Source organism: Mauremys reevesii, linkage group 3 (assembly GCF_016161935.1).
Source record: "Mauremys reevesii isolate NIE-2019 linkage group 3, ASM1616193v1, whole genome shotgun sequence".
NCBI classification, from domain to species: Eukaryota; Metazoa; Chordata; order Testudines; family Geoemydidae; genus Mauremys; species Mauremys reevesii.
Genome location: NC_052625.1, coordinates 106680303 through 106697652, shown reverse-complemented (window position 1 = coordinate 106697652; position 17350 = coordinate 106680303). Strand labels below are relative to the sequence as shown.

Here is a 17350-nt window from a genome sequence, read left to right as displayed (position 1 = left end):
TTGGAGCACTACATATATGACAGTGAAACTGATTATAAACAAATTGAAATGGTCCTTATTCATTTTCATAGTCAAACAAAGAAAAAAAGCACAAAGTAAACAAAGAGCATCAGCAGTTACCAGACCATTGGATTGATTTTTGGTGGTGAAAGAACTTGATAAGGAACATAAATACACATGCTGTGGATAGTTCTTTGAAAACTTCAGCTCAGGGCACAGCATTAGTCAAAAAGTCTAACGGAATGTTAGCAACTACTAGGAAAGGGATAGAAAATAAGACAGAAAATATCATGCCACTATATAAATACATGTTATGCCCACACCTTGAAAACTGTGTCCAGTTCTGGTTGCCTCATCTCAAAAACAATATACTGTAGTCGAACTGGAAAAGGTTCAGAGAAGGGCAGAAAAAAAAATCAAGGGCATGGAATGGCTTCCATATGAGGAGAGAGTGAAAAGGTTAGCACTGTTCAGTTTAGAAAGGAGACAGATATGATAGAAATCTATACAATAATGAACAGTGCGGAAAAAGTGACTAGAGAAGTGTTATTTACACCTTTTCACAGTATAGAATCAGGAGTCACCCAATGAAATTAATAGGCAGACGGTTTAAAACAAACATAAGGAAGTACTTTTTCACGCAACACACAATTAACGTGTGGAATCCATTGCCATGGGATGTTATGATGGACAAAAATAAAACTGGGTTATAAAAAAGACTAGATAAGTTCATGGCGGATAGGTCCATCAACTGACAGCTATTAGCCAGGACAGTTAGGGATGCAACCCCATGCTTGGGTGACCTAAGCGTGTGACTGTCAGAAGCTGGGAGGGGAAGACAGTAGTGGATCACTCTAAAACTGCTTTGTTCTGTACACTCCACCTGAAGCACTTGGCATTGGCTGCTGTTGGAGATGGGATACTGGGCTAGATGGACCATTGCTCTGACCCAATATGGCCACTTTTATGCTTCATTTACAACGTATGGTTTCAAGATTGACACTATTCCTTTAAACTAATTCTGCACACAACAGGGAATTGTTAGTATTTAGGGCTTGCTCCTGATCCCACTGAAGACGGTGAGATTTTAACCACCGACACCAAAGGCAGCAGGATGAGGCCCTAAATACACAATGAAAACAGGCCGGGGGTTTCTTAGTGCCCTGTAATCGCCAGGTCGCTTCGGAGAGCGTTTCAGCGCTGCCTGCGCACCCAGGGCTGGCAAGAGGAGGCGATTGCCTTGGGCTTAGGGAACAGCATTACGTGGAGTGACAGTTCACCATGGGAGCGGCTATGCTGTGGGCTGTGATAGCCGCAGGCCCTGGGCTGTGCAACAGAGCCGGCTCTCTCCCCCGCCCCTGAGCCACGTAGTTACAGGAACATAAGTTTGCAGTGGCGAGAGCAGGTGTGCACGGGCGGGAAAGCCCGGACACATCTGTGCTCTGCTCCTGAGACCAGCCAAGCGCGCTCGCGCTCCCTCCCCCGTCCAGCCCCTTCCCGGGCTAGGGACGCCTCGGCCAGCTTTTCCCGGGGCCTCTCCGGTCTGGGGAGCCCGGCTCCAGGCAGGCGCTGGCCGGGGCTGAGGATTCGGCCTCCTAGCGGCAGCAGCGACACCTCCCGCCGCCTGCCGGAGCCCGGCTGCACCGCAGGGACCTGCCCGCGGGGGAGGAGGCAGCGGCACAAGCGGACGTGTCTCCGTCATGGAGCTGAGCGTGATTCATCAACAGCAGCAGCAGCGCGCCCGGGGCAGGATGCTGCGCGCCGTCCCCGCTTAGAGCCGGGCAAGGGGCGACAGCCGCTCTGCTCTGCCCTGCCCTCCGCAGCCGCGTCTCCGTGCCGCGGAGCGCAGCGTCCCTCGGGGAGCCAAGATGGAAGAAATCCTGAGGAAGCTGCAGAAGGAAGCGTCGGGGAACAAACACAAAGCGATCAAGGAGAGCTGCGGCTGGGCCATTGGTAAGGAAGCGGGCACCTGCCCCCTGGCGCTTTCTCCCGGTGCATGCCCCAGCCCCCGCGCCCCCGCCAGAGAGCAGCCAGCCCCCTGCTTTGCCCGGCTCCCATTATGGGTACGCTGGTAATGCATTTGCAGCGTTTCCCATTGTGCACCCGCCGTGCCTGGGAAATCTCTACCTACCATTTCTTGGGTCCTTTCTCCCATTGATTTAAAGATACCCCTAAGCCAGACCTGTGCTAAAGGATTCCCCTTCCCCCCCCACTTTGGAGGCGCTAATGCACACATTGCTATCGATTTGTTGCCCTTCAGCGTGAGCTCCAATAGGTCAGGGAAACCGAGTTGTTTGCATTGTTTTCTTTTCCAGCCAGGGCGCAGACAGTCTTAAGTAGGATTGTATTTAATTATATATTTTTCGAGGAACATATATGAGCTTGCAGGTGTATGACTCAGTGGTTCACCACTGCTGGAAGGCTGATGTGAGCCCACTGCAGGCAGTTTCCTTGCACTTGTAGCACCAGTGGTTTTATTGAAATACCTTAATTGCATTTACCTTAGTTGCCAGGTAAGTAAATTCTTTTGTCAGGCTCACTTACAACTGTTAGGAAGGGAATGACCCAAACTGCCTGGTTGACATAACACTGGGGAGCTTACATGGTCCAACACCAACTGGGCATAGACCAGGGGTTCTCAAATGGGGTCAGGACCCCTCAGGGGGTCATGAGGCTATTACATGGGGGGTTACAAGCTGTCAGCCTCCACCTCAAACCCCGCTTTACATCCAGCATTTATAATGGTGTTAAATATATAAAAAGTTGTTTTTAATTTATAAGGGGGGTTGCACTCAGAGGCTTGCTATGTGAAGGGGATCACCAGTAAAAAAAAAGTTTGAGAACCACTGGCATAGATTGTATAGGGTTAGCTATTAACATATGAAAGGGTGTTACAACTGCTAATTAAATTTGAAAAGGAGGTATAATGACTTAATGAGGACAGCTGTTGAGGTTGCAGTACTTCTGGGTAGAGGAATTACTCATCTCTCACAGGTGTCAAGCTAATGTTCCCCCCCCCCTTTTTTTTATAACACAAAAAGCTTTTGCTTTTACTGTTTTCAGTGATTCATCATCTCGTGTTCAGGTGCATTCTAATTGCAGTGAATCACATGATATGTTAAAACTAGAGAGAATAAAAAATGAATAAACTTATGTTTCACTGGCAGGTAACTTATTGTTATCCCTCAAATGTATATGCTGTGATTCAGTCATCTGATGTCATTTTTAAAAGTACAGGTTGCCCTGCGTGGCCAAACCGTGATTTGCTACAGTCCAGTGATTTCAGAGGAAATCCACCTTTCCATATTGGTGCCTAGACACTACTGAGATTGGAGCAGTATAAATATGTGTATAAACAGCTATTCATTTATTTTTCACTTGATATGTAGCTTTTTTCCCTTCTCAGACTCAAACCACCATAAGCCTATTTTATGGATATTTTAGTATTTATATGAAGGGAACTGTGTGTTTGGTGATTACACTGGAATTATTAACACCTTTCTTTGAGAGCAAGATCTGGTAGACCCTTAAGTTCTTTCACTGGAAAGAGAAGTAATATTTTACCATTCAAAAGTGCCAGTGATAGAGATGCTGAGCAAACAAGATGATTGCAGAACTACTGCTTGTTTTAATAACATGCAACCATTCCGTCTAATATAACACTGAATTCTTTAAAAATATGTATCTTCCATACAAGGATAAGGCTGGTTGGATGGTATACCAAGTACAATACATGGAAAGTATTTTTTCTTAGTTCTCAGTGACCACATACATAAGGTGTCTTTTGATGAATGTGCATTTTGTTACAATGCAATTTTTTTGTACTGTGACTTCTCAACCACTAATTTATGCTAAGAGGTTAGTTCTGAGAGCACCTCACTGCACATACCTTGTTGTTAACTATCTAATAAAATGAGTGCCTGTATTAGTGAAAATAAACCAAGTGTAATGAGCTGCACACAAATTTTCAGAGAGGCTGTTACTCAAGAGAGAGAGTTCAAGCAATGTAAATCAGTGCTGGGGTTGATCTATACTAGGGCTGTCCAGCGATTTAAAAAATGAATCACAATTAATTGCACAATTACACAATAATAGAATACCATTTATTTAAATATTTTTGGGATGTTTTCTACATTTTCAAATATTATTTCCATTACAACACAGAATACAAAGTGTATAGTGTTCACTTTCTATTTATTTGTGAATACAAATATTTGCACTGAAAAAACAAAAGAAATAGTATATTTCAATTCACCTAATACAAGTACTGTAATGCAATCTCTTTATCATGAAAGTTGAACTTACAAATGTCATATTATGTACAAAAAAAACTGCATTCAAAAATAAAACAATGTAAAACTTTAGAGCCTACGAGTCTACTCAGTGCTACTTCAGCCAATCGCTCAGACAAACAAGTTTGGTTACATTTGCGGGAGATAATGGTGCCCGCTTCTTGTTTACAATGTCACCTGAAAGTGAGAATGGGTGTTCGCATGGCAAGATATCTACGGGCTTGGCTACACTTACAAATTTGCAGCGCTGCAACAGGGTGTGAAAACACACCCTCTCCAGCACTGCAAATTGCGGCGCTGCAAAGCGCCAGTGTGGTCAAAGCCCCAGCGCTGGGAGCGCGGCTCCCAGCGCTGTCCGTTATGCCTCACAGGGAGGTGGAGTACGGACAGCGCTGGGAGAGCTCTCTCCCAGCGCTGGCGCTTTGACTACACTTAGCGCTTCAAAGCGCTGCCGCGGTAGTGCTGCCGCGGCAGCGCTTTGAAGCGCTAAGTGTAGCCACAGCCTACGTGCCAGATGCACTAAAGATTCATATGTCCCTTCATGCTTCAACCACCATTCCAGGGGATATGCATCCATGGTGATGACAGGTTCTGCTCAATAACAATCCAAAGCAGAGCGGACAGATGCATGCTCATTTTCATCATCTGAGTCAGATGCCACCAGCAGAAGGTTGATTTTTTTTTTGAGGGGATGGTTCTGGTTCTGTAGTTTCTGCATCAGGGTGTTGCTCTTTTAAGACTTCTGAAAGCATGCTCCACACCTCGTCCCACTCAGATTTTGGACGGCACTTCAGATTCTTTAAGCCTTGGGTCGAGTGCTGTAGCTATTTTTAGAAATCTCACATTGGTACCTTCTTTGTGTTTTGTCAAAACTGCAGTGACACTGTTCGTAAATCAAGCAACATGTGCTGGGTCATCATCCGAGACTGCCATAACATGAAATATATGGCAGAGTGTGCGTAAAACAACAGGGAATGTGCGTAAAACAGTAATCTCCCAAGGAGTTCAGTCACAAATTTAATTAATGCACTGTTTTTTAAACGAACATCATAAGCATGGAATCATGTCCTCCAGAATGGTGGCCGAAGCATGAAGGGGCATATAAACGTTGAGCATAGCTGGCACGTAAATACCCTGCAATGCCTGTTCTCGCTTTCAGGTGACATTGGTAAATAAGAAGCAGGCAGCAGTGTCTCCCATAAATGTAAACAAACTTATTTGTCTTAGCGATTGGCTGAACAAGAAGTAGGACTGAGTGGACTTGTAGGCCCTAAAGCTTTACATTGTTTTGTTTTTGAGTGCAGTTATGTAACAAAAAAAATCTACACTTGTATGTTACACTTTCATGGTAGAGTGCATTACAGTACTTGTATGAGGGGAATTGAAAAATACTGTTTCTTTTGTTTTTTACAATGCAAATATTTGTAATAAAAATAATGTAAAGTGAGCACTGTACGCTTTGTATTCTGTGTTGTAATAGAAATCAATATATTTGAAAATGTAGAGGAAAAAAATCCAAAAATATTTAATAAATTTGTTTGTTTAATAGTGCTATTAATCGCAGTTAGTTTTTTGAGTTAATCGCATGAGTTAGCAGCGATTAATTGACAGTCCTAATCTATACGTAAACTTGCACCAATGTAACTAAATCAATATCCTAAAACCAGTTTAGTTATTTTGTTGCAAGTCCAGGTGAATGCTGATTTTGGAACAGTGTCCACACACAGATTTGGACTGCAATAATGAAATCATTTGTAATCCACAGCTGCTGTTATTTTGGAGCAAGTTTGTAGATAGACTATCCTGTTCCGGGGTCCTGTATATGTCACCATGCTTACATCTAGAAGGGTTCCCTACAATAAGAAAAGCACGCAATACCTCACACAGGGTCAGGCTCACAGAGAATTTTTTGAAATTGTAAGTTGTAAATTAACTGATGATTGATTAATTGATAGGAGCCAGGTTTGGGAACAATAATTCAAAACTGTGGAAATGTAGAGTCTCTAGATCCTGAATACATTGTCTCCTTTAACATTCTTATTCTTTCCTTTACTCATACAGAAACTTTGGAATCTTCTGATGCTGCTGCTACCAAGATCCCTCCATATCAGCTGCGGTAAGGAAACATAAATGTCTTGGATCATGTGACGTCATGGGTTTTGGCAAAGCCTACAAAAACGGTCGGAAATGGACAGAAGTATATTACTGATGTTCAGTGAGAAAGGAAGGCTGGACTGTGGCAGAATGACACTCATGATGGAAGCCTGTTTATTCTCACTGCTCCTTTCAGTCTCATATACTGTGTTGTTAAATCTGGATCATTCAGTGTGTACTGGAAATTAGCAATCATTGGGACAGGCAGTGTGGTCTTAGGGATAGAACAATGTGTTGGGACTCAGGAAACCTAGTGTTGGTTTTGCCACTGGCCTGCTGAGTGACCTTGGGCAAGTCACTGCATCGTTTTGTGCCTCAGTTTCTCCATCTGTAAAAGCAAGGATAAAGATACTGACTTCCTTTGTAAAGCACCTTGAGATCTCCTGATGAAAAATGCTGTATAAGAGCTAAGTATTATTATTTTAGTTATTCAATCTTCCGTATTATAAAGTGGCAGTGAACTCTCATTGTTAGCTAAGCAGTAAATTGAGATTGAGAAAAGGATATGATTTCCAAATGGTCACTTTTTAGGTTTGAAATCCATGGTCTTTTGTTTCAGTTTGAGTTTTAGTTCATAAGTTGCTTTAGGGTTCCTTAGCAAGTCTAAGCTTTTAAGCTTGTCTACACTAGACTTTTTTCTTTCTTGACAGATCTCACTGCCTTGTTATCCCAGGTGCAGTTGCACGGGTGGTAGCGACATCAGGACTGCTAGGCTAGACAAGGCTCTGGCAGCAACTGGTGCTTTTACTACCACATCATTGAAACTTGCTCAGAACAGGGATAAACAGAATGGTTTTAAAACAGGTAGCAGCAGCCATGGGAGCCTTTCCTGCACTAGCACTGCCAAGTGACGAGCTGTAGCAGAGGGAGCAGTTTTTTCAGAAAGAAGCCTAGTATAGACCCCCTTTGTGTGCCAGCTTGCACCCTAAACCTCTGATCTTACCTTCAGAATTCACTGTCAGTGGCATGGTGCTCACAATTGATTCTGAGGACATGGTTTTTTCCTCTTACAGTCATCTTTTGGAGGTATATGTGGATTGTCTGGCATAGGGTACGGTGGGGTGGGGAAAGGAATTCCATTTTGTGGAGGATTTTGATATTTTGAAATCTGATTTCATTCTGATTTGGAATAAAATTCAAACATTTCACAATCTCCCATGAAAGGGAATGGCGTCCCAGCTCTGGGGCAGTCAGCCTGGTGGACTGCCCTGGAGCCGTGGACCCTGGGAGCCCAGGCTGCTGAGGAGCTACAAGCCTAGGAGTTTGGGAGCTAGCTCTTCCAAGCTACTTCCTCTTCAGTCAGACTGGTGAGCTGAAGGGCAGTTGGGAATCTGCAGGTCTGCACTGGCTGAGCTGGGAGCTGGAGCAACCAGGGCTTCCAGGTTCTGACTCCCTGTCAGACTGCCTGGTGAGCTGTGGAGGAAGCAGGTGTCTGGAAGCACTCTGAGTCCTGGCTAACCTGAGAGCCTTGGAGATTTAGAACATGGCTTCCAGGTTCCTGGCTCCTCATCAGATCACCTGATAGGCTGAAAGGGAGCCAAAATTCTGGGAGCCTTTGGAGCCTGACTCGGTGGCAGTCCACTAACTGAGTTTCAGAGGAGCCTGAGATGGGAGCTTAGGAGCTGGGGCGCTCAGGTCTTCCAGGATGTTGGCTCCCTGTCGTAGAATCATAGATGTGTAGGATTGGAAGGGACCTCAACAAGTCATCTAGCCCAGTCGCCCTGCCATGATTGCAGGGCTACGTAATAACTAGACCATCCCTGACAGGTGTCTGTCTAACCTGTTCTTAAAAACTTGCAATGATGGAGGTTGGGGAATCTCCTTAGGCAATTTGTTCCAGTGCTTAACCACCCTGACAGTGTTTTTCCTAATGTCCAACCTAAAGCTCCCTTGCTGCAATTTAAGTCATTGCTTCTTGTCCTACCCTCAGAGGTTTAGAAGAACAATTCTTTTCCCTCCTCCATGTACCAACCTTTTATGTATTTGAAAAATGTTTTTATGTCTCACACATACACAATTTTTTCACTCTTCCCTCGTAGGTCATGTTTTCTATCTCTAATCATTTTTGTTGCTCTTCTCTGGCCTTTCTCCAGTTTGTCCACATCTATCCTGAAATGTGGCACCCAGAACTGGACACCATACTCCAACTGAGGCCTTATCAGCATGGAGTAGAGTGTAAGAGTTACTTCTCGTGTCTTGCTTATAACACTCCTGCTAATATATCCCAGAATAATGTTTGCTTTTTTTTTTTTTTTTTTTTTTTGCAACAGTGCTACATTGTTGACTCATATTTAGTTTGTGATCCACTCTGATCCCCATGTCCCTTTCTGCAGTACTCCTTCTTAAGCCATCATTTCCCATTTTGTATGTGTGCAACTGATTGTTCCTTCCGAAGTGGAGTACTTTGCATTTGTCCTTATTTTTCATCCTAATTTATTTCAGATCATTTTCCAGTTTGTCCAGATCATTTTGAATTTTAATCCTATCCTCCAAAGCACTTGCAACCCTCTCCAGCTTGTTATGATCCTCAAACTTTATAAATATATTCTCTATGCCATTATCTAAATCATTTATGAAGATTAGTGAGGAAACTGGACCCAGGACCGATCCCTGCGGGATCCACTCAATATGTCCTTTCAGCTCGACTGTGAACAACTGATGACTACTCTCTGGCACTGGTTTTCCAACCAGTTATGCAGCCACCTTGTTGTAGCTCCAGCTAGGTTGTATTTCCCTAGTTTATGAGACGATCATATGAGACAGTATCAAAAGCCTTAGAAAGTGGCCTAAGATAAAGGGTTGCCATCCTGCTAGGTGAGCTCCCAAAGAGCCAGGTGGGCACGCTGGCAGGAAAACAGGTACATTTCCATTGCAAATTTGTTAAAAAACAAACCATCTCCACAAAATGTTTCAGTTTCAATGCATCAGTATTGTCAGAATTTCCAACCAACTCTAATAACTTCAAATGCCAAGTACTGGGAACACTGAGAATCTGGGAACAGATTTGTTAATCTTCCAAGATGCACTCGGCAAGTGTATGTGGAGAGTTGGGGGATCGCAGATCCAGTTATGTCTCTATAATTCATTGAGTGCCCGGGGATAAACTAAAGCAGCCTAGAGGTTGCTCTGATTTATGCCAGTTGGATACGATCCCTGTGGAACCATATGTCAGTACAGAACTGGCAGAGTGCATCTTGCTCTGCTTCATCCCATGCACACTCTCTTCCATCCAGACATGCAGCCTGTGTCAGAATGGAGGGCAGGGGACAGCTGGGGTAGGAGCCAGCTTCATGCCAGCTGAGAACTCCACCACACCTGAGTAATTTTCAGGTGACCTGCTTTGCACCATGGCTGAAGTAGGAGTAAGTCTGGCCCTTTATCTTCCCATCTTTGGCATAGTGTGTTCACTGTAGTGTTTTTTTTTTTTTTTCACATCACAATACTATACCTTGCCATCCTTACTTCTATGCTGCTGCTGGCGGTGGCGCTGCCTTCAGAGTTGGGCTCCCGGTGAGCAGCCACCACGCTCCAGCTGCCCATCTCTGAAGGCAGCATCGTGCCGCCAGCAGCAGCGGCGCAGAAGTAAGGGTAGCAATACCGCAACCCCGCTTACAATAACCTTGTGACCCCCCCCCTCGCAACTCCTTTCTGCGTCAGGACCCCTACAATTACAACACTTCAGAATTTCACATTCAACTAACTGAAATCATGAAATTAACAATTTTTTCAATCCTCTGATCGTGAAATTGACCAAAATGGACCGTGAATTTGGTAGGGCCCTAACTATAGCAAATCCAGTGAGCCAGATGATTCACGTTGGCCCCAAAGAGTCTAGCGATCTGATTGGACATTGCAGAGGGGATGCTCTCCAGTTGGCTTTAAGATTACTCTTAAAAAAACAAAGGAAACTGAGTGTACAAAAAATACATTAAAAGAACATTAAAGATCTGCCTGATTCCAACATAGTGAAGGCAATTCTGATGTACACCTGCTGCTCTATTCTTAGCTCACCCTGTTGGGTTGAGCCTGTGTATTATTGAACATATGGCATGTTAGATCAAATAGTTTCCTGAGGCCTTTGCAACAAATGAGTGAGGTCTGCTGCAGCTTTTGTATCATGGCTGCTTCCAAGGCAGCCTCAGCACTTCCCGGACGAAATACCTATTTCACAGGGCGACACCTGAGGTGTATTTTGCCCCACAGGCTAGCTATGTTCAGCAGTGTTTGGACAGTTAAGGAAGGAGAGGCAGCCTTGACTGTCACGGCTTTACTTAGCTTAAGTGAGACCCATTCAGGTTCATCTTCCCAGCACAAAGTAGGGAGATGTAGCCATTCAGCTCCCCTTGACGTTAATAGGATTTATGGGGTTAAATCCGTGAAAACCACGGTGAAAATTTAACCCAGTTGAAGGACAGCAATTGTAATGTCTTCCTTCCTAACAAAAATACCCAGCTCCGGACACTGAGGCTTCTAATTTCCCTGCTGAACGTGTACATGGGTTTTCTCACATTGCTCTGTCAGTGTGGCTCAGCTCTGTCCCAAGGGGAGGTGGGAAGGGCTACATGCCCATTCTGTCCAACGAGGGTATCAAATAGAAAGGCAGGCGGGCTTGGGGGGTAAAGACGATCTGAGTTTGGTTCCCAGTTTTGCCATGTCTTCCTGCGCAGCCTTGGACGTATCACCTAACCTCTGTGTGAGTTGGTTCTCCATCTGTAAAATGCTTCCCTAACTCACAGGCGGAGTTGTGAAGATAAATGCATTGTCAGATGGGGGCTTTATGAATATCTAAATAGATAAAATGGAAGGACAATTTTTAATGGCCACATCTGTCCAGTAGAAAGTGGCCTAAGATAAAGGGTTGCCAACCCTCCAGAATTGGCCTGGAGTCTCCAGGAATTAAAGATTAATCTTTTAATTAAGGATTATGTCATGTGATGAAACCTCCAGGAATACATCCAACCAAAACTGGCAACCCTAATAACTTCATATAGCCCAGCAGCCAGCCCTCTGATTCTAATGACTGTTAGTTGCTACTCAGCTGAGCTAGATTCCTTTTGGCATCTTCAAGGTGAAAAGCTCTATATCCTATTGCCAAACACCTGAGCTATCCCATCTTCTCTATTATGTGTCTAATTTCTAGTCATGTTCAATGGTCTATTAACAATAACTGAACTGAAACAGGAAATGGGCCCTTAGTGAGGTCTGTGAGCAATACCGTGGAGTAAAAGGTCCATAGGTGCTGGAACTAGGGGTGATGGGGGTGCCGTAGCACCCCCTGGATTGAAGTGGATTCCATTATCTACAGGGTTTGAAGTTTGGTTCAATGGCTCTTAGCACCCCCACTATAAAAATCATTCCAGCACCCCTGTAAAGAAAGGAACCAGAATGAGTTTACTAATGCAGAAATGTAGCTGCTGTAGTTCTTTTAATTGCGATCTTTAACCTTCATTGGTGATAGCTAAAGAGGGTTAATGCTGGGGCAGATTTTTGTGCACATAAAAAGGCAAAGCCACCTTACCGAAAATTTACCCCTCGGTACTTTGGAGACTTCTACCTTGGTCGGGCCATTTTGCATTAGAAAATATTATTCTTTTTTCCCCCCCAAAGTGATTTCCTCAGACCTCTAAGGTATATTTCCACAACCCCCAAGTTTTTCACTACTCGACTGTCAAGTCCCTTTCATCTAACTTTTCTTCTCTCCGAGAATGGCTGGGTATAGTACTTAATGGCTTATTGCCTCCTGCCAACCCATGGAAGTGTCACTGCTGACCTTGCTCTGAACCATTACATGGAACTTGTGTCTCAGTAGTGCCCCACCCCAGAGTGAAGTTAGGCACTGGGGGAGGACATGTATGCTCAGGGTCTCAGATGGTTTAAATTGGCACAGCTCCATTGTGGTCAGTGGAACTACACTGATTCACATCAGCTGAGAATCTAACCCTCAGTTTTTACAGTGACAGGTAGGAGATGGATTGGTGTGTTATGTTAGCATAATGAATAATTAGGGCCCTACCAAATTCCCGGCCATGAAAAACACATCACAGACTGTGAAATCTGGTCTTTTGTGTGCTTTTACCCTATACTATACAGATTTCACAGGGGAGACCAGCGTTTCTCAAATTGGGTGTCCTGACCCAAAGAGGAATTGCAGAGGGATCGAAAGGTTATTTTAGGGGGGTTGCGGTATTGCCACCCTTACTTCTGCACTGCCTTCAGAGCTGGGTGGCTGGAGAATAGCAGCTGTTGTCCAGGTGCCCTGCGCTGCTGCTTGCAGAGCTGAAGTAGAGGAGGCAATACCATACCATACCATGCCATCCTTCCTTCTGTGCTGCTGTGGGCGTTGGCTCTGCCTTCAGAGCTGGGATCCTAGCCAGCTGCTGCTGCTCTCCAGCTGCCCAGCTCTGAAGGCAGTGCCACCGCCAGCAGCAGCGCAGAAGTAAGAGTAGAAGTACCTCAACCCCCCCCCCTCCAATAACTTTGCGACCCCCCCCCACTCCCCCTACAGCTCCTTTTAGGGTCGGGACCTCTACAATTACAACACCATGAAATTTCAATAGCTGAAATCATGAAATTTATGATTTTTAAAATCTCATGACCATGAAATTGACCAAAATGGACTGTGATTTTTGGTAGGACCCTGTGAATAATATTGTATGCATTAATTGCTCAGCAAAGGTTCTCCGAATGCTTTAAAAACACGTATTTACTAAACTTGGCAGTTTAGAGATGTGTAAACTGGAACATAGAGAGGATATCCCCAAATTTGCAGATGTGTCCGCTAATTTTGGTGCTCAGAAAAGAGACACCTAGGCCCTGATTTTTGAGAGGGTGAGTTCACGTCAACTCTATTTACTAGTGCTGAACACCAACAGAAATCAGGCCCTTTGGTATTTCATGTTGGGCATCCCATTTAATGAATATTTTTTTAAAATGTGGCCTAAGCAATTTATGTGATAAAGTCAGAACTCATGAGCCCGGACTCCCATCCCCATCCTCTAACCATGATACATCTTCCTTCTAGTGAGCTTTGTTAGGTCACCCCCCCCCCCCCAAATCTCAAATAAAACTAAACTGGGTATTGCCAGTGCTAGCTATAAGATGATAAAGTATGTTAAGGAAAAAGTGACTCTTCCTCCATCATTGTTGCTGGCTACTAAGACCGATAGTTGCTGCCAGATTATTTTTTAAATTTGCTTGATCAAAGGTACATGATATGATTTTAGTGATAGATAGAATTTTAAAAAATAAACCTTGCCTGAGTGTAGCAGTGGTCCTTTAAACTTGTCTAATCTCTATCGCTAGTCTTAACATTTTCCATAAATGTGTAAAGATCTCATCGGTGTTGGAGTGGGAAACTCTTTTCAAAGAACATGTATCCAGTAGCGGGATAATACTTGATAAGTATCATTCCCTATGGACCCAATCCATTAAGTAGGACAAGAGAGTTGCATAGGTGTACGAAGAGAACAGACCTGAAAGTGTCCTCTGCAGTAGATTTCACACGTATTTTATTTTTTTCCCTGCAGCAAATAGAAATGATGCAATTGCTATGATAGTGTGTATCCTCCAGTACCTACAAGAACATGCCCTGCCTATATATTGTCTGGATTTTTTCCCATTGCTGGAGAGATTTCTCCAAATTTGGAGTGATGCATTCAGCAAAGGGGCTCTGATTTTTGCAGAAATGTTTGAGGAGGAAAGGATTTCAGGACTAAAGGCAAAAGAAAAGCTAATGTCAAAAAGTGACAACATTTTGTAGTATTCAGGGTAAACTCTGGTGAAGGCACAGCCTTTCCGATTAGTGGATAAGAAAGACAATTACATCTTGGCCTCACATTATCCTACCCAGCATAGCTTACTCAAACTATAATCAGTTCCTGTGTGTCTAGCCTTTTCTCAGTGTGTTGTTTCTGCCATGGTCCATTTCATTCCAGTGTTCATTTTTTCAGACTGATGTGTGAGCTTCAGGAAGCCTGCTCAGTGAGGAGCAGGAAGTTAGCAGCAAAGGTAGTTGACCTCTGAGGTATGTGTGTGAATTTTTCTGTAGTTCTTGGAGCGTTGGACAAAAGCAGATAGCAGACTAGTTCAGAAAGAACTTCCCTTTCCGTCTCTGATATCCTCCTCCAGCTTCTCATGTGACAGAGGTCTATGTCCTGAAAAGCAATAATAGCTTGTTAAGCTCTCAAGGTCAGGGACTGTATTGCCTTCTGTACCATATGCACACTGTCTCCACTCAACAACATGAGTTGTGGTCTTTCATGGGATTATTTACATGATTATCACCAGATTTCCAGCACTGCGGAGATCTGACATCCCACTAATTGCATGGATGGTCCATACATCTGGAGAGTCCTGAGACTGGAATGTAGTTTGGTCCTTCCTTTATGTTTGAATGTTGTTAATTTTTATCCTTTCATTCTTCTCCTTCCTCATTCTGGATAGTTTCCTTCCACTTGGAGAGAGTGGGCAGAGAGAGCTGATCCTTATTTGTTTTATTGTTTAAATAGATTTTATTTTTAAACTTAAATCAGATTTTTTTTAAATTACATGTTGGTGTCTTTACTTTCTTCCTATTTCATATTGTTACATTGCTAAAGTTGATATTTTGAATTTTTTTCTTTACTTAGTTTCCTAATTTATAGTACAACTTTAGATTTTTAGAATACTGAATGTTTTTTCGGCTAAGAAGTTTCACGTTTAGAATGCTCATGTATGCTGAAAATGACAAATTCAGGGCCTCATCTCGAGAACTTAGTGGGGAACAGTTTCCCCTTCTTTCTAAACTTTTTTTTGGAGATTTCAAGAATTTTTCCTATTCTGCTTTGGAATGGACCAGAGACCCCTTGACATTTTTCATGACAAATCAGAGCAAGAGAGACCCAAGAATAGTCAGTAAGCAAGTGAAGAGGGCACTTACCTTGGCTTTGGGGGATCCAGATTCAAGTCTCTCTGAATCAGCCATAGCAGGGTCTTGAACCTGGATCTCCCAAATCCCTGGTAAATGGACTATTAACTATTTGGGGGGCAGAGGTGGTCCTCTTTTTCTCTCTGTGATCAGAAATACCATCCTTACTTTGAGAATAACACAAAGATAAACCCAGAATTGATAAGCAAATAGCCTGTGCTATATTTGCAACTAACCCTACCAATACTGAACTTCTAGAAATCAAGAAAGCTGAAATGCTTTAACCAGGCTATATTCCCTCTCAGGTTTACAGTTTGAAGTCAGTGGGGCTCGTGTGCTAGGGTGATCAGACAGCAAGTGTAAAAAATCGGGATGGGGGTGGCGGGTAATAGGAGCCTATATAAGAAAAAGCCCCGAAAATCGGGACTGTCCCTATAAAATCGGGACATGTGGTCACCCTATCGTGCTCCTAAGACACTTGGGTCCTGTTAAAAATCTTAGGGACCCAAATATGGGCCTAGGAGACCAACTTGAAAATTTTGGCCCTTTGTGCCAGGTACTGTACAAGCACAGAACAAAAAGGCCCTGCCACAAAGATCTTACAATCTAGTGTAAACCGAGACAACAATGGATACTAAAAAGCAGATGGGGGAATATGAGGAAACAGTGAGACACTGTTGCTCAGTATGATAGGCAGTGGTCTAGCACACCAGTGGTTTTTGTACGCATGGTGGAAAAGGAAGGGTTTTGAAGGATAATAATAAGATTGTTCTGCAGATATTTATGGGGCGCTCCTCCCATAATGCTCCTTACGCATGCTTAACTCTAAACACGAGTAGTCCTATTTAAATCAATGAGACTGTTGATGAGAATAAAGTTTATGAAGTTGCTTACATGTCTCCAGGATTAGGTCTGCTTACATGTCTCCAGTTTGGAAAAGAGAAGACTAAGGGGGGACATGATAGAGGTCTATAAAATCATGAGTGATGTTGAGAAAGTGGATAAGGAAAAGTTATTTACTTATTCACATAATATAAGAACTAGGGGTCACCAAATGAAATTAATAGGCAGCAGGTTTAAAACAAATAAAAGGAAGTTCTTCTTCACGCAGCGCACAGTCAACTTGTGGAACTCCTTACCTGAGGAGGTTGTGAAGGCTAGGACTATAACAATGTTTAAAAGGGGACTGGATAAATTCATGGTGGCTAAGTCCATAAATGGCTATTAGCCAGGATGGGTAAGAATGGTGTCCCTAGCCTCTGTTCGTCAGAGGATGGAGATGGATGGCAGGAGAGAGATCATTTGATCATTGCCTGTTAGGTTCACTCCCTCAGGGGCACCTGGCATTGGCCACTGTCGGTAGACAGATACTGGGCTAGATGGACCTTTGGTCTGACCCGGTACGGCCTTTCTTATGTTCTTATGTTCTTATGTCCTCAATTTGCCATAAGCAAAATACTGAAATCTTATAAAATAGAATAAGACACTCTACCTGTGGTGGCATTTTAAAAACCCAGCATTTATAATTCAGTTCATTCTAGATTTTAATCTATAAAATTGCAGTAGCACAAATTTTCAAATTGGTTGTACAACATTCCTACCTGAATTAAAAATCAATGATTTTGACAAAGAAGGTGATTTCAATCATGATTTAAATCAGTGATTTGAAATTGACGTAATTTGTTTGCAAGTCACTTGATATGTGCCCCTTTGCATGTAAGAAGATGGTAGCACCGTAGAATCCAGTTAACACTGCCTGCAACTTTAGGCTGAATTTAGCATTGCTTTTGTTCAAGGGTATTTTCTCTGGGTGTTGAATCCACTGCAGCAATAGCAAAAAATAAGACTATGAATATATCCTGTGTACATTCACTCATAGTTAGCTACACTTTATGACAAAGTAATGTTAAGAGCATGAAGCAAATTGTTTTGCTTACCACCACCTACCTGGTGCTAGTGCTCTTGTGCCTTCTTCCTCCATCTGAGTGCTGGATAGAGA

The 17350-nt window shown here is 43.3% G+C and overlaps 1 protein-coding gene across 9 annotated transcripts in view; it reads left to right on the top strand.

Annotated features, from left to right (window-relative positions):
* The first annotated feature begins 1118 nt into the window (after window positions 1-1118).
* Window positions 1119-17350, top strand: part of ARFGEF3 (ARFGEF family member 3) — a 118324-nt gene continuing 102092 nt past the window's right edge. For 7 of the 9 annotated variants that reach the window (XR_005596986.1, XM_039532496.1, XM_039532495.1 and 4 more), the window contains exons 1-2: window positions 1120-1953; window positions 6354-6408. Coding sequence is in view for 8 of the 9 variants with exons in the window: in XM_039532496.1 (XP_039388430.1) it covers window positions 1869-1953; window positions 6354-6408 (140 nt within the window). In the remaining variant the exon portion in view is untranslated. Of the gene's footprint in view, window positions 1954-6353; window positions 6409-17350 lie in introns of all 9 variants that reach the window. The other 2 variants (XM_039532493.1, XM_039532490.1) reach the window with 1 other exon arrangement.